This window comes from Haliotis rubra, unplaced genomic scaffold, assembly GCF_003918875.1.
Source record: "Haliotis rubra isolate DU_JTF1 unplaced genomic scaffold, ASM391887v1 Scf15, whole genome shotgun sequence".
Lineage (NCBI taxonomy): Eukaryota > Metazoa > Mollusca > Gastropoda > Lepetellida > Haliotidae > Haliotis > Haliotis rubra.
The window spans coordinates 78,284-96,130 of NW_025765447.1; the positions used below are offsets into that span (position 1 = coordinate 78,284).

The following is a 17,847-nucleotide window of genomic DNA, read 5'->3' on the forward strand; positions in this document are numbered from 1 at the left end:
CCTGGCTACTGCTCTTTGTTTTAATTCTATTTTATCTATTTTATTTTTTTCCTGTTAAGCATATGGATGTGTAAACTTCCTAGTCTCGGTTACACCTGGAAGGTGTGTAAAATTACATTCCTTCATGTGTTTAATATTCATTGGAAGCTTAAGTCACGACTATACATAATGTTGGCGTGACAATGTCATGGTGGGAGTAATGTTTCGGGCCATGTCATGTGAGTAAGTGAGTTGAGTTTTACGCCACACTCAGCAATATCCAGCTATATGGCAGTGGTCTGTAAGTAATCGAGTCTGGACCAGACAATGCAGTGATCACCAGCATGAGCATCGATCTACGCAACCACTAGGCTACCGCACCGCCCTCTACGCAATTCGGATACAATGACATGGGCCAACCAAGTCAGCAAGCCTGACTACCCGCCTTTTACGACAAGCAAGTTTTATCATGTCATGATATATAAGAGTTTTAAAAATGCTGGTTATTTTACTTTAGTAAAATGATTGGAGTGTATTAAACGCTGTGACATTCAAATACCGAAATAGCGCCGTAAAACAAAACAAATGGCAAATAGGTTAGAGTTATAAAACATGCAATTTTCTAAATTTAACTATCTGTTGAAATACAGGAACGAGGAACGTTGTTATGCGACCTTTTTACGACGTAGCCAGTTCCCACGTGAAAGAATTGAAGTCAGACAAGGATGTACGTAAATTTATGTTTTAACAAGCAGCTGTGCTGAAGGCTCTATTTTTAGCTTGTTTTATTACATGGGTTCAGTCAGATCGATCTACCTTGAACATTTTTCATCAGTTAAAGGGGGTACTTTACTTTTTGTATAGGATATGAGTTAAAAAACAATCCGATTACATATTCAAAACTTGCGGTGTAGTGTTATTCAAGCCGTTGTCAGGGGGTAAAGTACAGCGCATTACTCACCCCTCACAAAGCGGATGCTCTGGAGGGGCTGTCAGTTAACCTTCCGGGTTGATGTTAAACGTGAGGTGCGAGGTGGGAACGCTTAAGGTAAGATTTTGTGTTTACAATGAATTTGGTAAGATTGAAATTTGATAAGGTGCTGTACAAATACAAGTTTTATCAGACTCCGTGGTGTAAATCGTATCTCTTTGATAATCTCACTTGCTTGTCGTAAAAGGCGACTAACGGGATCGGGTGGTCAGGCTTGGTGACTTGATTGACCCATGTCATTGTATCCCGATTGCGTAGATCAATGCTGATGCTGGTGATCACTGCATTGTCTGGTCCAGACACGACCACGTACAGACCACTGCCTTATTGTGGTCTGAATTCCAATTCAGGGTCACTACGTCATCGGGAGAAATGCGCAGAATTGTAAGTGTACTGTCATCAAACGAGTGGTACTGAAATAGGGCATTACAGAACAACAAACTGCAGCCTCCCCACAACTTGTTCCATCTACAGCTAACCCCACACACATCACACACACTGACTCATCACACTCACTGACTGTACACAAGGGCTGTCTGCTGGATATAGCCAGTTGTGTGGATTTAGAATGACATTCGCTGGCTGTAAACTGTCAATATACGGACGTGACGACACGGTTGTCTGATCTGATGCGCTGTGTTTACGCATCTAATCTAATCTGACTGACTCACTGACTGAGTTTAGTTTTACGCCGCTTTTCGCAATATTCCAGCAATATCACGGCGGGGGACACCAGAAATAGGCTTCACACATTGTGCCCATGTGGGGAATCGAACCCGGGTCTTAAGCGTGACGAGCCAACGCTTTAACCACTAGGCTACCCCACCGCTCCTCAAATCTAATCTAATCATTTTGTATAGTGCTGAAAGGTTCCAGGTATACTGTTCACTGGCGCTTTCACATGTTTACAGTATGTAAACAGTATATACACAGTGCCTCTTTGTTTAACAGTCATAGGCAATTTTGAAGAGATGGGTTTTAAATTTGTACTCATGAGTTAAGTGGATTACATTGGGGTAGTGACGTTGCTGCGAGGCGAGGTTCGTTACCTGGCACAAAAAGACTTGGATCAAAGGGTAAAGGATGTTTTACTACATGACCTACTTGAATATTATGAATACACGATGCCATTAAGGGGCGATGGGTAGCCTAGTGGTAAAGGCGTTTTCTCGTCGCGCCGTAGACCCGGGTTCGATTCTCCACATGTGTGAAGCACATTTTGTGTCCCCCCACCGTGATATTGCATGAATATTGCTAAAAGATGCGTAAAGACAGACTCACTCACTCACTCACTCACAATGCAATTAAGAAAGTGGTCAAATGTAACTGTACTTGAAGACTGAGAAATATTGGCCAAGGGGAGTTATCTCAGATTCGAAGGACACTTTCTTGGGTGTCTAAAATGCTCTCCTTAACATCACGTGTGTCATTGTTATTGTCATTGAGAGATACGATGTGAACCACCCCAGGGCTACACTGGTTATTCCAAACTGAAATTCAAGCTGGTGTGTCAATGTTAAATGGCCGATTGTATCGAACGCCGCCGACAAGTCTAATAGCACAAGGAAACCAACTTGGCCATTATCCATTATCATTGTTGGAGCCGAAATGGGTTCCGTTTTTACGTTTGGTTTCAACCATAGTCGAATATCGTTAAAAGAACATTTCTTGATCAGTTTCAAACAGTCTTGTCACAGTGACAAAATTAACTAACACAATATTTGTGTGGATATATGCCACTACAATGTTCACTCCACTGAAAGTCCTCCAATTTCGGGCTCAGAACCTATCAGTCAACCACTAATTCAATCATATACTCTCTTAATTCAATGATGAACTATGTCAATAATTGGGTGATGTTGACAATAACATGATGAACTATCTTAATAATGTGATGTTGACAATACAATGCTAAACTATGTTGATAATGTAGTGATGTTGACAATACAATTCTAAACTATGTTGATAATGCTGTGATTTGGGCAATACAATACTAAACTATGTTGATAATGTAGTGATGTTGGCAATACCATACTAAACTATGTTGATAATGTAGTGATGTTGACAATACAATGCTAAATTATGTTGATAATGTTGTGATGTTGGCAATACAATGCTAAACTCTGTTGATAATGTTGTGATGTTGACAATACAATGCTAAACTATGTTGATAATGGTGTGATGTTGGCAATACGATGCTAAACTATGTTGATAATGTAGTGATGTTGACAAAACAATACTAAACTATGTTGATAATGTTGTGATTTTGGCAATACGATGCTAAACTATGTTGATAATGTGATGAATGCTAAACTATGTTGATAATGTGATGTTGGCAATACAATGCTAATCTCTGTTGATAATGAGTGCTGTTAACAGTACACTAATGGACTATGTAAACAACTCACGGATGTCAACAATACAGTTATTATACACATATTTTAGCAAGAAAGTGAGCGAGGTACGAGTTACCAATAAAGTGGTTTTGGATCGACGATTTTAACAAAACACAGCGAATTCAATGGTCTCGGTTTCTGCTCTCGCAAATGTTTTAACAAACATGTACACAGATGAACTCGACATGTATCTTTGGAGCAGTGATGTGTATCGAGTATGCAATTCGACAGATATATTCCATAGGTGTCAACGCCCTGAAAATACTGCATCCGATCCGGAAGATCATGGGCTGTACGAGAGTCCTTGTTTTCCTGGCTAGTCTTTCTCTCGCAGGTACGTATTTACGCTGTTGTATAAATATGCATTCATCTCGCCATATTGTCAAGACCACTTGTTTGTGAGAGTAAGAATGAGAGACAGTATGCGAGAGAGTGTGAGAGTATGCGAGGAAGTGAGAGAGGATGTGCGAAAGACTGTGAGAAAGTACTAGTATGTGAGAGAGAGAGTGTGTGTGCGAGATATGAAAGAGAGAGTATGCACAAGAGAGTGAGAAATATATATACGAGAGTGAAAGAAACTATGCAGGAAAGTTAGAGAATATACGAGTGTAAGAGAGTATGCGAGAGAGTGAAAGAGAGTATGCGAGAGAATGAAAGACAGTTTGCGAGAGTTAGAGAATATACGAGTGTAAGAGAGTATGTGAGAGAGTGAGAGGGAGTATGCAATAGAGAGTATGCGAGGGTGAAAGAGAGTATGCGAGAGAGTGAGAGAGAATATACGAGAGAGTGAGAGGGAGTATGCAGTAGAGAGTGAGTATGCGAGAGAGTGAAGAGAGTATGCGAGAGAGCGTAAGAGAGTATGCGATAGAATGAAATAGAGCATGCGAGAGAGTGAGGTAGAATATACGAGAGAGTGTAAGAGAGAGTAAGGGGGAGTATGCAGTAGAGAGAGAGTATGCGAGAGAGCGTGAGAGAGTATGCGAGAGAATGAAAGAGAGTATACGAGAGAGTGAGATAGAATATACGAGAGAGTGTAAGAGAGAGTGAGAGGGAGTAGGCAGTAGAGAGAGATTGTGCGAGAGTGTGAAAGAGAGTATGCGAGAGAGCGTAAGAGAGATGTGTGAGAGAAAGTATACAAGGCAACGTATGGGCGAGAGATACGTGAGAGTGAACAGGCGAGAAAAAGAAGAAGAAAAACTAGACAAGTGGGGGAGAGAAAGCGAGAGAGAGGAAGCGAGCTGGAGGAAACAATGCATGAGAGAGTACGAGTGTGAGAAAGAGAGTTATGTAGTTGTGTAATTGTGATCACGTGTCTTTATCTGTGTCAGATGGAACCCCCGTTGTGGACCCGGGGGCATATTTGGTCCACCAACCCGTTTGCCGTGGGTTGCGCCCCTGTGTTGGTGGAGGACGGGAGGCTGGTGGTTGAGGGCACTGGTTCCAGGAACAGTGTTCCTTTGCCCAACACACCACTTCGCCCCTTACTTCACCTAGACGGGTGGTTGAACTGGCCCGGTTCAATCAATCGGCTGGTCACGCCAAGCCCTGTGCATGGTTACTATTTTTGCACATTTTTGAGTATTGGGTATTTGGTCGTTTACACTGTCAGTGTATAAATTCTGTATCTAATTGCCTAGAGTCCCATGCCAGAAGGCGGTGGCTCATGGGCCAATCTGGTTATATAGACCTCTGAATTCCGTGTTCTTTAGAACAGCGTCATGGGCCGAACCAGCCTGGCACTTATTCTTTAAGATATCATGGCTTTTCATGTCTGTATTTTCTGGAGTATGGCATCCCTGTAACCCTGGTATTGTTGTCTGGTATCCACTGCAATACCGTCCTTGTTGACACTCGATGGCGGGTGGGGGGCAGGGTTGCTGAATGATATTATTACACCATGGCTAAAAACACTCAATCTGGTTCATCAAAGACAAATAAGCGGAGACATCTTTCTTCATCATCTGACGAAGAAGTATCCCCTTTCATGAAAGATTCTTGGCCAAGATTTTTGGTTATTTCTACTGAGGATGGAAGTCCATTGAATATTAATCCTTTTGCCGTCTCCAAGGGCATCCAAGGTGTCTGCGGAGAGGTAAAGAATGTCACTCGCCTCCGAAACGGTTCACTTTTGGTGGAATGTATACGGCGACAGCAATCTGTCAATCTGCTGGGATTGCAGCAGTTTGTGAATAAACAGGTTGTTGTCTCGGTTCACAAGACGCTGAACACTTGTAGAGGTATTGTTAGAGACAGGTCACGTTGTTTATCAGACATGTCTGAAGAAGATATTGTGGCAGAGTTGACGGATCAAGGTGTTATTTCTGTGAAGCGTTTCACCCGGAAACAGGACTCAAACGTGATAAAAACAAATACTTACCTCTTCACTTTTGGTCTAACTATGCTTCCTCAATCTATTAAGGCTGGATACTGTAATATCGGAGTGGAGGTATATGTACCAAATCCACTCCGGTGTTATAAGTGCCAAAAGTTTGGCCATGGTGCAAGATCATGTACTGGCAAGTCTATCTGCTCACGCTGCAGTGGAACCCATGACAGTACCGATTGCACTGGTGACATCAAGTGCGCAAATTGCAGTGGTGAGCATCTGGCTTCGTCGAAATCTTGCCCAAAGTTTGAATATGAAAGCCAAATTCTTAAAATCAAATGCATGAATAACATCTCGTACTTTGAGGCAAAGAAATTAGTTAACGCTCAGTCAAAATCTTCTATTGGTCAAACATATTCGGCCACAGTTTCTTCTTCTGTTTCGCCATCTATTAAAAGAACAGTTTCAACTTCCTGTCAGACTGACTTATCCTGGGTAAATGCAACTCAGATGAACTTGAGTGACAATACTTCAGTATCACAAGATTGTCAACGCTCATCAGCATCCCAGACTGAGGAATCACAGCCAGATGATATTAATTCAACACAGGCAACAGAGAGCGTTGTCCACCTGTCGAATAAGGAAAAGAAAAAATTGAGAAAAAAGAACAGAACTCTTCAACATTTGGAAGATTCTCCTTCGTCGACACCTCCCTGTGACGGTTCAAAATCCATTTGAACCACTTGATATGGAGATCACTCACTCACATACAGGGTGTAGGAGTTGCACTTCCATGCGCCCACGATCTCCAGTTGAACCTCCTTAAATTTGTTTTATGAAATTACTACAATGGAATTGCAGAGGCCTTAGGAACAATTTTAATGATCTACAATTACTATCGCAAGATATTAAACCATCGGCTTTTAGTTTACAAGAGACATTCCTGAAAAGTACTGATAAATTTGAATTGCGTCAATACAATTCCTTTCATTCATTCTCCTCCAGGTGATAAAGCAGCTGGCGGCGCTTCTATTCTAGTGAGGCAGGGGGTGTTATCCATAGCCCGGTTACCCTAAAAGCAATCTTCAAGCTGTTGCTGTCCGTCTTACTTTTACAGATAACCTTTACACTTTGTTCTTTATATATTTCTCCGTCTTCAAGTCTTCAGCAGTCTGGCCTCCAAGATCTTTTGAACAGCTTCCTCAACCATTTATAATCATGGGTGATCTTAACGGACATAACCCTTTGTGGGAAGTACCGATACCAATAATAAAGGAAAAATTCTTGAGGACTTCATTTCAAACAATAATTTATGCATATTTAATGATGGATCTGTCACATATTTACACCCTGGTTCGGGAACTTATTCTGCACTCGATCTGTCTCTCACAGATCCAAGTATTTATAAAGAATTCGACTGGTCAGTTCATGATGACCTGTGTGGAAGTGACCATTTTCCCACAATACTTTCAGCTATAATCCCGACTGATGACCCACCTGCAACAAGGTGGAATTTTAATAAGGCCAACTGGCCATTATTTCAGACACTATGTGCTGACAACTTGAAATCAGAATTGTTTGCCAATGCTCCAGATTCGATTCAGCTGTTCTCTGATAAACTGAATAATATTGCCGATGAAACTATTCCTAAGGCTTCTGCTAAGCCACACATTCGTAAACCATGGTTTACTGACGATTGTAAACAAGCTAGGAAGTGTAGGAAGAAGGCAGAGAAATACTTTCGCCGCCATCCTACAGTCCACAATTTCAATAATTTAAAAATGAATAATGCCAAGGCTCGACGTACTTTTAAACAAAGTAAACGTCAGTCTTGGAAGAACTTTATCAAAGATTAATTCCCGTACACCAATGACGAAGGTATGGAACATGATACAGAGAATCAAGGGCAAGGTAGAAATTCTAGTGTTCATCATCTCAAAGATGGCCACGATCTGTTAACTGATAAAATTGATATTGCAAACAAGTTGGGTGAAACTTTAGCTAGACATTCTTCTTCATCCAACTACAATCCAAAGTTTCAGAAATATAAAGATCATCAAGAAAAAACGTAAAATTAACTTTCATTCTGATAATGGTGAAGATTATAATGAAGTATTTTCACTACATGAGCTGAATACTGCCTTAACGCAAGCTCATGATACGGCAACAGGTGCTGATAATATCCACTATCAGCTCCTGAAACATTTACCTAATGCTTGTCTTGAAACACTTCTGAACATTTTTGATAATATTTGGACGACAGGGCATTTTCCTCCTTCGTGGCGTCATGCCATTGTTGTACCAATACCTAAGCCTGGCCGGGATCATACAGATCCATCAAACTACAGACCTATTTCATTAACTAGCTGCGTTTGCAAGACCATGGAACGCATGGTCAATAATAGATTAGTGTGGTTTCTAGAATCCAATAATCTAATTACTAACATTCAATGTGGTTTTCGTAAAAATAGAAGCACTATTGACCATTTGGTTCGACTAGAATCATTCGTTAAAAATTCCATTGTAAATAACCAGCATGCTGTATCAATCTTTTTCGACCTAGAGAAAGCTTATGATACAACATGGAAACATGGTATTTTAAGAGATTTACATGACTTTGGTTTGAGAGGCCGTTTGCCTCATTTTATATCACAGTTTTTAGCTGACAGGCAATTTCAAGTGCGTGTTGATCAACCCTGTCTGACCATTATAATCAGGATCAGGGGGTTCCACAAGGCAGTATTTTGTCCGTTACTTTGTTTAGCATAAAAATCAATAGTCTCTCAAAAGTATTAAATGACTCAATAGATGGGTCATTGTTTGTGGATGATTTTAACGTTTCATGTCGTGGTAAAAATATGCATACAATCGAGAGACAATTACAGATGTGTTTAAATAAAATTCATAAATGGTCACTTGAGAATGGCTTTAGATTTTCACAGATAAAGACCAAATGTATACATTTCTGTCGGAAATATAAGCCTCATAAAGATCCCGAACTGTACTTGGATGGCTCTCCAATTAACGTTGTAAAGGAAGCCAAGTTTTTGGGACTGGTTTTTGACAAGCATTTGACCTTTATACCACATATTAAGTATTTGAAGACTAAATGCCTGAAGGCATTAGATCTATTAAAAGTCGTGTCCAATTCAAAGTGGGGAGGGGATCAAACTACTCTCCTTCATTTGTACAGATCACTCATCCGGTCAAAACTTGATTATGGCTCCATCATATATGGTGGAGCCTGTAAAAGCAATTTGAAACTACTGGATTCTGTCCATCACCAAGGTCTACGACTTTGTCTTGGATCTTTCCGAACTTCTCCTATTGATAGTATTTATGTTGAAGCCTTCTCTCAACCAACGCCGTATCAAATTATCTTTGCAGTATATTACTAAACTATCTTCTAATCAGTCGAACCCTGCATATAACTGTGTCTTTCATCCTCTCTATGAGGATCTGTACAACAAAAAGTCTTCTCTTGTTCCGCCTCTTGGTTTAAGAATTAAACCATTTCTTTCTGCTGCCGGCATTGAGCTGGAAAATATATCTCCTTCCCGTCTTCTTTCTTCTCCTCCTTGGCAACTGGTGAGGCCTGAAGTTGACCTAACTCTGACAAAGTTTAAGAAATCTGAAACTAATGAATTACAGTATAAACAAGAATATAATCAATTAAAAATCAAATATAATACATACAAATCCTTATTTACAGATGGGTCCAAGGACGGTGGCGCAGTGGCATGTGCCACTGTCATTGGATCCAGAACAATATCTTCTAGAATACCTGATAACAGCTCTATATTTACAGCAGAAGCAAACGCCATCTTAACAGCTCTTAAATATATTCAAAGACATCCAAAACATAAACAATATATAATATTTTCTGACTCTCTTTCTTGCCTTCAGGCTATTAAAAATCTTTCTTGCAAACATCCACTTTTAATTGAAATAATCGAATTATATAATGATCTTGCTACTGGCCAATGCGACATCGTCTTCTGTTGGTTACCCAGCCACGTTGGCATTTCTGGGAATACAGTGGCCGATCTTGCTGCCAAGGCAGCACTCAACAAATCTGTGACACCACTTCTTATTCCATATTCTGATTATAAAGCTTGCATTAGAACTTACATCCGTGATCTGATGCAGAAGAAGTGGGACAACCAAGTAGGTATTAATAAACTACATGCAATAAAACCTTATATTGGTTACACCTACTTGGGTTGTCAGTCCAGATTTGAGGAGGTCATTATGCGACGATGTCGCATTGGCCATACGCGTTATACTCACAAATACCTATTGAAAGGTGAGGATCCTCCGTTTTGTATCCCTTGTGATGAGAGAACCACGGTCAAGCATGTCCTGCTTGACTGTGTTGAATTCTCCATCATAAGGGATAAATATTTCAATGTAAAAACAATGAAGGATCTTTTTACAAATGTTAATTATCATTTAATTATTGGTTTTTTTAAAAGAAATTGATTTCTTTGATGAATTCTGATTAATGTGGTTTATAAATAGATATATTTTAAAGATTGGTAATTTAGATAAGTACCTTAGATTGTTAGTGGCTGTACCCTCAAAGGAGGTTAAAGTACTGTAAAATTATTGTCCTCCTGAGAGGGTACGTAAGTCCCAAAACTTTCAAAGTAGACTTTTCACATACCAAGTTTTTAAACGTAGTATTTTTGTTCATTTAGATTTCGGCTAAATTGTCTTACAATCACCAGCGGCTGAAGGGATGGTGTAAATCCAACTAGGGTCCATGCAGGTAGCAAAGGTACTGTAAGTCCCCATGGACCCTAGTATGGTGACCTACTTCCAGTTGTTGGTGATCTATAGCCCATTTTTATATTGTGTTGTCCCCTGTGGTTAAAATGTTTTAGACTCTATTACTAGTTTTATCTGTATATGTGATATTCTAGTTGTTTTACTGCCCTTCGTTGGCAGGTTTTTATAATATACATATATTTCATTTCAATATCAAATGTTCTCGTCACGATATGGCTGAAATATTGCCGATGTGACGTTAAATATTAACTCACTCACTCACTCACTGTGTCAGATGGGACGTGTCACTGTGACACTCAAAGAGCCTGCGACGTATTCCCCTCAACTCCCTGCAGCCAGGTCGGCGCTCGAGACATGTGTCAGGCGGGGTGGTTTGGTCAGTACTGTCAGAAACGTGAGTACACACTGGTACGTATTGTATTGCTGCGATCCCAGGAGCAGTTAATTGTGGAATGTCTTCCGTGTTCGCTCAACAAGGCAGGGTTTGAACAGGGATACTCTACAACATATAGTCTCCCTGGTTTGAGTAATTGCCAGTATTCGTAAGGTCGGAAGACTTCTATCATGAGGCAATACTGTATAGGAACCTTTGGTTGTGAGAAGTAATTGATCAATATAAATATAGATATATAAAGCCCCATGAAGATCCGGGTTGGAATTGATCTTCAGTAACCCATACTTGTCGTAAGAGGCGACTAGCGGGATCGGGTGGTCAGACTCGCTGACTTGGTTGACACATATCGTCGTATGCAATTGCGAAGATCGATGCTCATGCTTTTGATCACTGGATTGTCTGGTCCAGACTCGATTATTTACCAACATAGCTTGAATATTGCTGAGTGTGGCGTTAAACAACAAACAAACAAAACAAAGATATATGAAGTAAGTGAAACAGTTGGGGTTAAAGCCGCTTGATCTCAGTTCCAGCTCATGGCCTGTCCGCTTAATGTGGGAGAAAATCCCGAAGTCAGCAAGTCTCAGATGTATATTAGGTGATGAAACCCATGTGTTTACTGTTGACAAACCTAGAAACCTCATGGAGCGCTCTCTACCAGGGTCCCGATCCACAAAACGTTCGTAGCGCTACGACATTCGTAAGCCTATGATAAACTATAGAGTTACGACAGGTCGTAAATTTACGAACGCTTTTGGATCGGGAACCACTGCCTATATTTTCGAAGCTCTCTTAGCGCTAAGATAGTCGTAAGTTAATGTAATGTATGGTACTTACGACTATCTTAGCGCTAAAAGAGCTTCGAAAATATAGGCCCTGGACAAGAACACATGTACGTTAACACTAGCAGGTTATTCTAGCCATTACGGTCAGTTCGATCTATCAACAGGAAACATTGCTCTAAGAAGCCCGACCAATCAGAGCAGCACATACGTAGGAGGCAGTACCTATTTTACCTCCGATCTTGGCGTGGATGGCAATGCTAACACAAACTTCAATAGTCTGCCGTATACCTGTACACACACACGCTATGATCAACCCGCAATATGGAGGGTTTACCTGAATACCTCCGACACAGACAAGGTGCAGCATATCAGACTGTATTTAAGGCCAGACCGTAAGTATGCACATATACGTCCATATATATATCACATAGCCGAGCGACCGTCAGTTGTGTAAATGTATTTTTTTCTTACTGTATTGATAAAATTTTAACTTCTAATTGGTTGTTGTTTATGCAGCATGGCATATCAATCAAACTGTTGCTGTCCCTTGTCAACAGGTATTTGATGTTAACGTTGGAAAATAGCTGAATCATTGCCGATGCTATGTATTATGTTAAATCATTTCACTCACAATTGTTAGGTTGTATTCAGAGAAATTCAAGTCAGATCGACCTATTTAATCCTTAACCCTCCCGACAGAATTTGTCGGTGGGTGATACACCACAACATGGTTTATATTTTGTTAATAAAAGAAACAATATATTCGCATAATCATTCTGGGTGGGTCAGCGTTAGAAAATTAGTGTTTCCTGATAATGTTACAGCTTTGAGATGCTTTCCCGCATGTACCCCCCGTAGTCGCGTCGCTATGGAGGCTACGTAAGAAAACCTCATACTAATTATTGTTAGATTTACCACTGTCCTAACCGCAGAAGTTCCACATACAATAGACAACAAGCTCAGGAGTTTAGACTAACGCTGAGTCTCTGATTATATGTAATTTTGATAGACATAAATATCTAAATAGAAAAGGGGACCCAATGATATTAGAGATTCCAGAACCTAAGGAATCTAGACTTGCTTCATTTGGGGCTTTCGCAATGCAGATGGGCTGACTGGAAGGAAACGTAATGTGGTTAAGGGCTTGTGAGACAGACGAAGCAGGAATGTGCCTGGGTTCTCCTCCGTGAGCACAGCTCTTCCGACACCGTGGGTAATGCAGGAGGCTGCGGTGTTGGGGAGTCTCCTTATTCTCCGGAAAGTTCTTGGTGGGCTCGGCAAGGCAGCTCCCTGGGAGAAGTCCCATTCGCTGTCTAGGCTGCGTGTAGAGGGGGCAAGGGTACCTGAGCTGATGATGATCCTTACCAGCCTGACTGTGCCAGGACCACCAAACCTCTCTTCTGCTATTTATTGTAATCCGTAAAAACTAATAATATCAGAAAAAGTTGAATTCTTTGATCGTTGGGACCCGTGAAGGTCCGGGTTAGAGTATTGGCCTTAAGTAACCCATGCTTTTCGTAAGAGGCGACTAACGGGATCAGGAGGTCAGGTTCGCTGACTTGGTTGACACATGTCATCGGTTCCCAGTTGCGCAGATCGATGCTCATGTTGTTGATCACTGGACTGTCTGGTCCAGACTCGATTATTTACAGACCGCCGCCATATAGCTGGAATATTGCTGAGTGCGGCAAAAAACTAAACTCACTCACTCTTTGATCATCCTAACAGAACTGGCACGAAACGGAGGCATGGAGATATTTGTGGACAATCGGCTGTGCTTCAGTTGGGATGCATCCTCTCGCCCTCTAGAGAGACAAGACGTCATCTGCTCCCAGCCTCTGACAGGACACACAGTGTCCATACAGATACCCATAGGTTATCTAACGCTATGCGAAGTACAGATATTTGGTGAGTATAAGTGCCTACAGAGGTGTTGTTAACATGTCAACTGCGGATACGTAAGTCCCAAAACATTCAGAGTATCAAAAACATATCATATGTGAAACCCACTTTTAGAGTTAGATGCTAGTTTTATGTTCTGGTTCTCATGCTAGTGGTTTTTACCGTCATTTGTCGACAGGTTTTTATAATTTAAATGTATTTATCGTGCATTTAGACCTTGTTTTAGTCACGAAATGGCTGAAATACTGCCGATGTGACTTACAATTTTAACTCACTCACTGCAGGGTACTAAGAAAACGTGAACGAGTGAGTTTAGTTTTACGCTGCTTTTAACAATATTCCAGCAATATCACGGCGGGGGACAACAGAAATGGACTTCATACATTTTACCATAAAGGGGATAGAACCCAGGCCGTCGGCATGACGGCGTAACAACTATGCTACGACCGGACCTTAGAAAACAAGGTTATTCTTGCATTCTTGCATTAGCAAGAACGTTACAGGAAAGGGCCGGTTACTACGACTTTGCTACTACATTTCCAAGAGCGTTACAGGAAAGAGCCGAGTTTCCTTGTTCTGTTTGCAATGCATTTAATCATGAAATGAATACGATATCAATGAAGTGCTCTGTTATTTGATACGTCCACTGCGCCCTTCATTATCACTCGCTTGACTATGATACTTCTTTAGTTTGCAGTGACGGATGGTTTGCTGGCGACTGTGACTTCCAATGCAACTGTCTGGACACCACAGAGGTCTGTGACAAGATTACAGGGGACTGTCCCAGCGGATGTGCCTTAGGATTTAACGGCACAGACTGCTTGTCCCGTACGTGTTTATACGCTGGTAGCCACTTGTCCTCTAATAGAATCTTAGTCTCAATTTAGGCGTAAATATGTATACTTGAAATATTAAATTTGTTATTTTTTATTACTAACTGACCTTGATAAATGCGACATAATTTGCTAGTATGTAAAGAACGACAAACCCCATCTTATCATCATCAGAGTGAGCATGGTTTTATGTCACTTTTATCAATATTCCAGCAATATCATGGCGGAGACACCAGAAATGATCTTCACACATTGTACCCATGTGGAGAATCGAACCCTGGTCTTCGGCGTGACGAGCGAACGCTTTAACCACGAGACTACCCCCATCGCCCACAATTTCTGTTGAACTGACCAAAATATTTCAACATATCTACGCTGATTTCGTCTATGATCCTCTTCTAATGCATATTCTAAAATATGATGAGCCACTGTATGCAACGAATAGATGAGTGGATCTCTCAAAATGGAGATAAGCAATATACACAGTGTAAAATCAGAAATATGATGTGTTTTTTTAAACAGGTGTATTTTTCTGAGCACCGCGTTTTCACGCCTCATTATACGCTTGGTAATGGCGACAAATGCCGTGTCTTTGGCTTGATGACCGGGCGGTTTAACCATACTAAGCTATCTCATCGCCCCTCGCCATTACAAGTCTCTGTTAAAACCTAAGTGAACCTCTTCAGTCCTTATACGTCATCAGTATGTATGTGTCTATCACACTTGAAATCATTCGTCACCACTCGCCCCTTCCCGTAACCTCGCTATTCGGCTTGTCCCGGAATAACACGAGTTGGTCACGAATGACTTGAAACGTCAACTGTAGTAAATTTTGTTTTGTGCTTGACTGTTTGATTTGAGAATTGCGAGATAATGAAAACACATGTTATGTCTTCAGCCTGCCAAAGTGATACCTATGGGTTCAATTGTACCTCCGTGTGTGGAAACTGCCTGGATGATGATATCTGTGACAGGACAACCGGAGCATGTCCAGGAGGATGTAGCGCAGGATGGGATGATTACAGATGCATACGACGTACGTACAAACTATGATTACTATGTTTGGTTGTTGTTTAACGCCACTCGCAGCAATATTCCAGCTATATGGCGTCGGTCTGTAAATCGAGACTGCACCAGACGATCCAGTCATCAGCATCATGTGCATCGTTCTACGCAACAGAGATACGATGACATAAGTCAACCAAGTCAGCGAGCCTGAAAGATTGTAGGAAAAAAAGAATCAGGAAAAAAAGAAACGGAAAAAAAGAAACAGCAAAAAAAGAATCAGCTTATAAAAAAGCTTACAGTCAGTATATTGTTAAGGAATAACTGGCTTCCAATCAAGTATAATTGGTATAAAGAATCAGCTTATAAAAACACAACATCAGAGTGGAAGAGATATTGTTAAGGGATTGCTTCCAATCATGTATAATTGGTATATGGTTACATTAGTTTTGATAGTGAACACATTCTGCAAATTGATATATGATTATACATGTATTATATTATATATATAGATTATATTGGTTATGATATTGGTTCATTATTCCACCAATAAATGTGTGAACTGATTTTTTTTTCTAGCAAAAATTGATTCTTTTTTCCGATTCTTTTTTCACTGATGCTTTTTTTTTCCGATTACCAGCCTGAACACCGATCCCGTGAGACGCCTTTACGGCAAGCATTGTACGCTGAAGACCAATTCTAACACGATTCTTCTCGGGATTGCTATCAATGACACGTGTATTCATATATCTTTTACTGACACGTTTTAAATACTATATCAGTTTACAATGTAACCACAATATGAACAACTTAAATGGATGTTGCATATTCTGCTGCCAGCATGTTGGGACGGCTTCTACGGTGTCAACTGCTCCTCCCGATGTGGGCAGTGTCTGGATGGAGACGGCTGTGACAAGGTGACGGGGACGTGTCCTAGAGGATGTGCAGCGGGGTGGATTAACGACAATACCTGTCTACAAGGTGATCAGCATGACGTCTGTGAAACAGAGGGTGTTCATGACTTTGATGTTATCTATTAGTCTGTGTGGGCCAAAATGATACCGGCGAATCACAATCTAACTCCAAATCGGTTCATGATCAGGCATTCATTTAAGCGCGGAATGTAATGAAAACATCAGACCAACTCTGGAAAGAAGTTTCATAACCCCCGGGGATTTCATGTACATGTATTCCCTAACATTTCACTGTTAATGTTTGTAGCTTAAAACTTTACTGTTGAGTCTCATTTCATCCCTTAGGTCTTAGGAGTTAAAAACTTTGACTATTTACTGATGACACTAAGTCAAGCTAAGAGAGGGAATTCACCAATAATATTCCAGTTGATGTTTTGACAAATGACATCTGTATAGATTATCTTCATAAACTGTTGTCTACATGTTATGAGACTGGTCATGTTCCCTCCAACTGGGCCCAGGGGATCATTACCCCTACAGCGGACAACCTGAGAGACCCTATGTCTTATCGCGGCATTACACTAGTGCATCTAATTGTTATGATTAATAATTTGTCGTTGGGTGTTGATATAACGATACCAACGTTGTGTATCAATATTCCTTTTGTAGTTTCAAAAGTTACAGAGGTTGTTTTATTGCATTGTCCTTTGTATGCTGATGAGCGATTATAGAAATAACTTAGAATATACACCATCCCGCTGTTGAAGAAGAGCTTTGGGATATGGGTTTGAGAGTCGAATTGTGGTGGTCAGGGTTTCCAGAAATGTAACCGTTGTCCTAACCAATGTAAATCGATACGTTGTAAATGTTTTAAAGTGCTACTGAAGTGTAATAGCTTGTATGATAACAGGCTATCTTGTCCCAACAAATGAATTTTATCAGGATATACTCTGTACTCGCATTGTAAATTTGATGTTCTCTATTTCAATAAGGGCTTACTCATGAAATCCCTGAGCTAATATTTCAGTAATTTCATGAAATCCCTGAAAATTTTAGGGAATACATGAAATCCCTGGGGGTCACAGGGATTTCATGAAATCACTGACTCTTTCAGGGATTACGTGAAATCCCTGGTTTCACACATTCCCTGTAACATATATACTAACTAGCCATTCGTAGATGAAGGTTTTATTTTTTCTTATACTGAACCATGATCTTTGCTTATCTCCCTCTTCTATGCGAATGTTAGGGGAACACTTGAATCCTTTGTAGTTCCCTAAAGCGGACGTAAAAGTACACTCACCCACGAGTTACCTCCTTTTCCCGAGCAAACAGTCATGCGACCAGCCTTTCTTGTCACTCTCTCCCTTTTCGCCCAAGCGGATGGTTGGGCGAGCACTGGAGTCCCATATACGGCATATATCCTTTATATTTAGATCCTATTTATCGAAATTACGCTGTGTATGGTATTTGGCTATAACTAGCTTGTATTATATGTAAAAAATTATTTGTATTTTGTGACGTATTTTCA

At 40.6% G+C, this 17,847-nt stretch overlaps 1 protein-coding gene across 2 annotated transcripts; it reads left to right on the plus strand.

Moving 5' to 3' along the window:
- The first annotated feature begins 780 nt into the window (after positions 1-780).
- Positions 781-16,457, plus strand: LOC124270127. 2 transcript variants are annotated; one of them, XM_046705145.1, is made up of 8 exons: positions 781-1,027; positions 3,541-3,700; positions 10,758-10,877; positions 11,827-12,054; positions 13,391-13,570; positions 14,255-14,392; positions 15,296-15,433; positions 16,243-16,457. In XM_046705145.1, the coding sequence occupies exons 1-8, from the start codon at positions 992-994 to the stop codon at positions 16,440-16,442; spliced, it is 1,200 nt and encodes a 399-aa protein (XP_046561101.1). In that variant the 5' UTR covers positions 781-991; the 3' UTR covers positions 16,443-16,457. The 2 variants fall into 2 exon arrangements, with proteins under 2 accessions (XP_046561101.1, XP_046561102.1); XM_046705146.1 differs by having other exon boundaries at positions 785-1,027; positions 3,611-3,700.
- Positions 16,458-17,847: the final 1,390 nt, after the last annotated feature.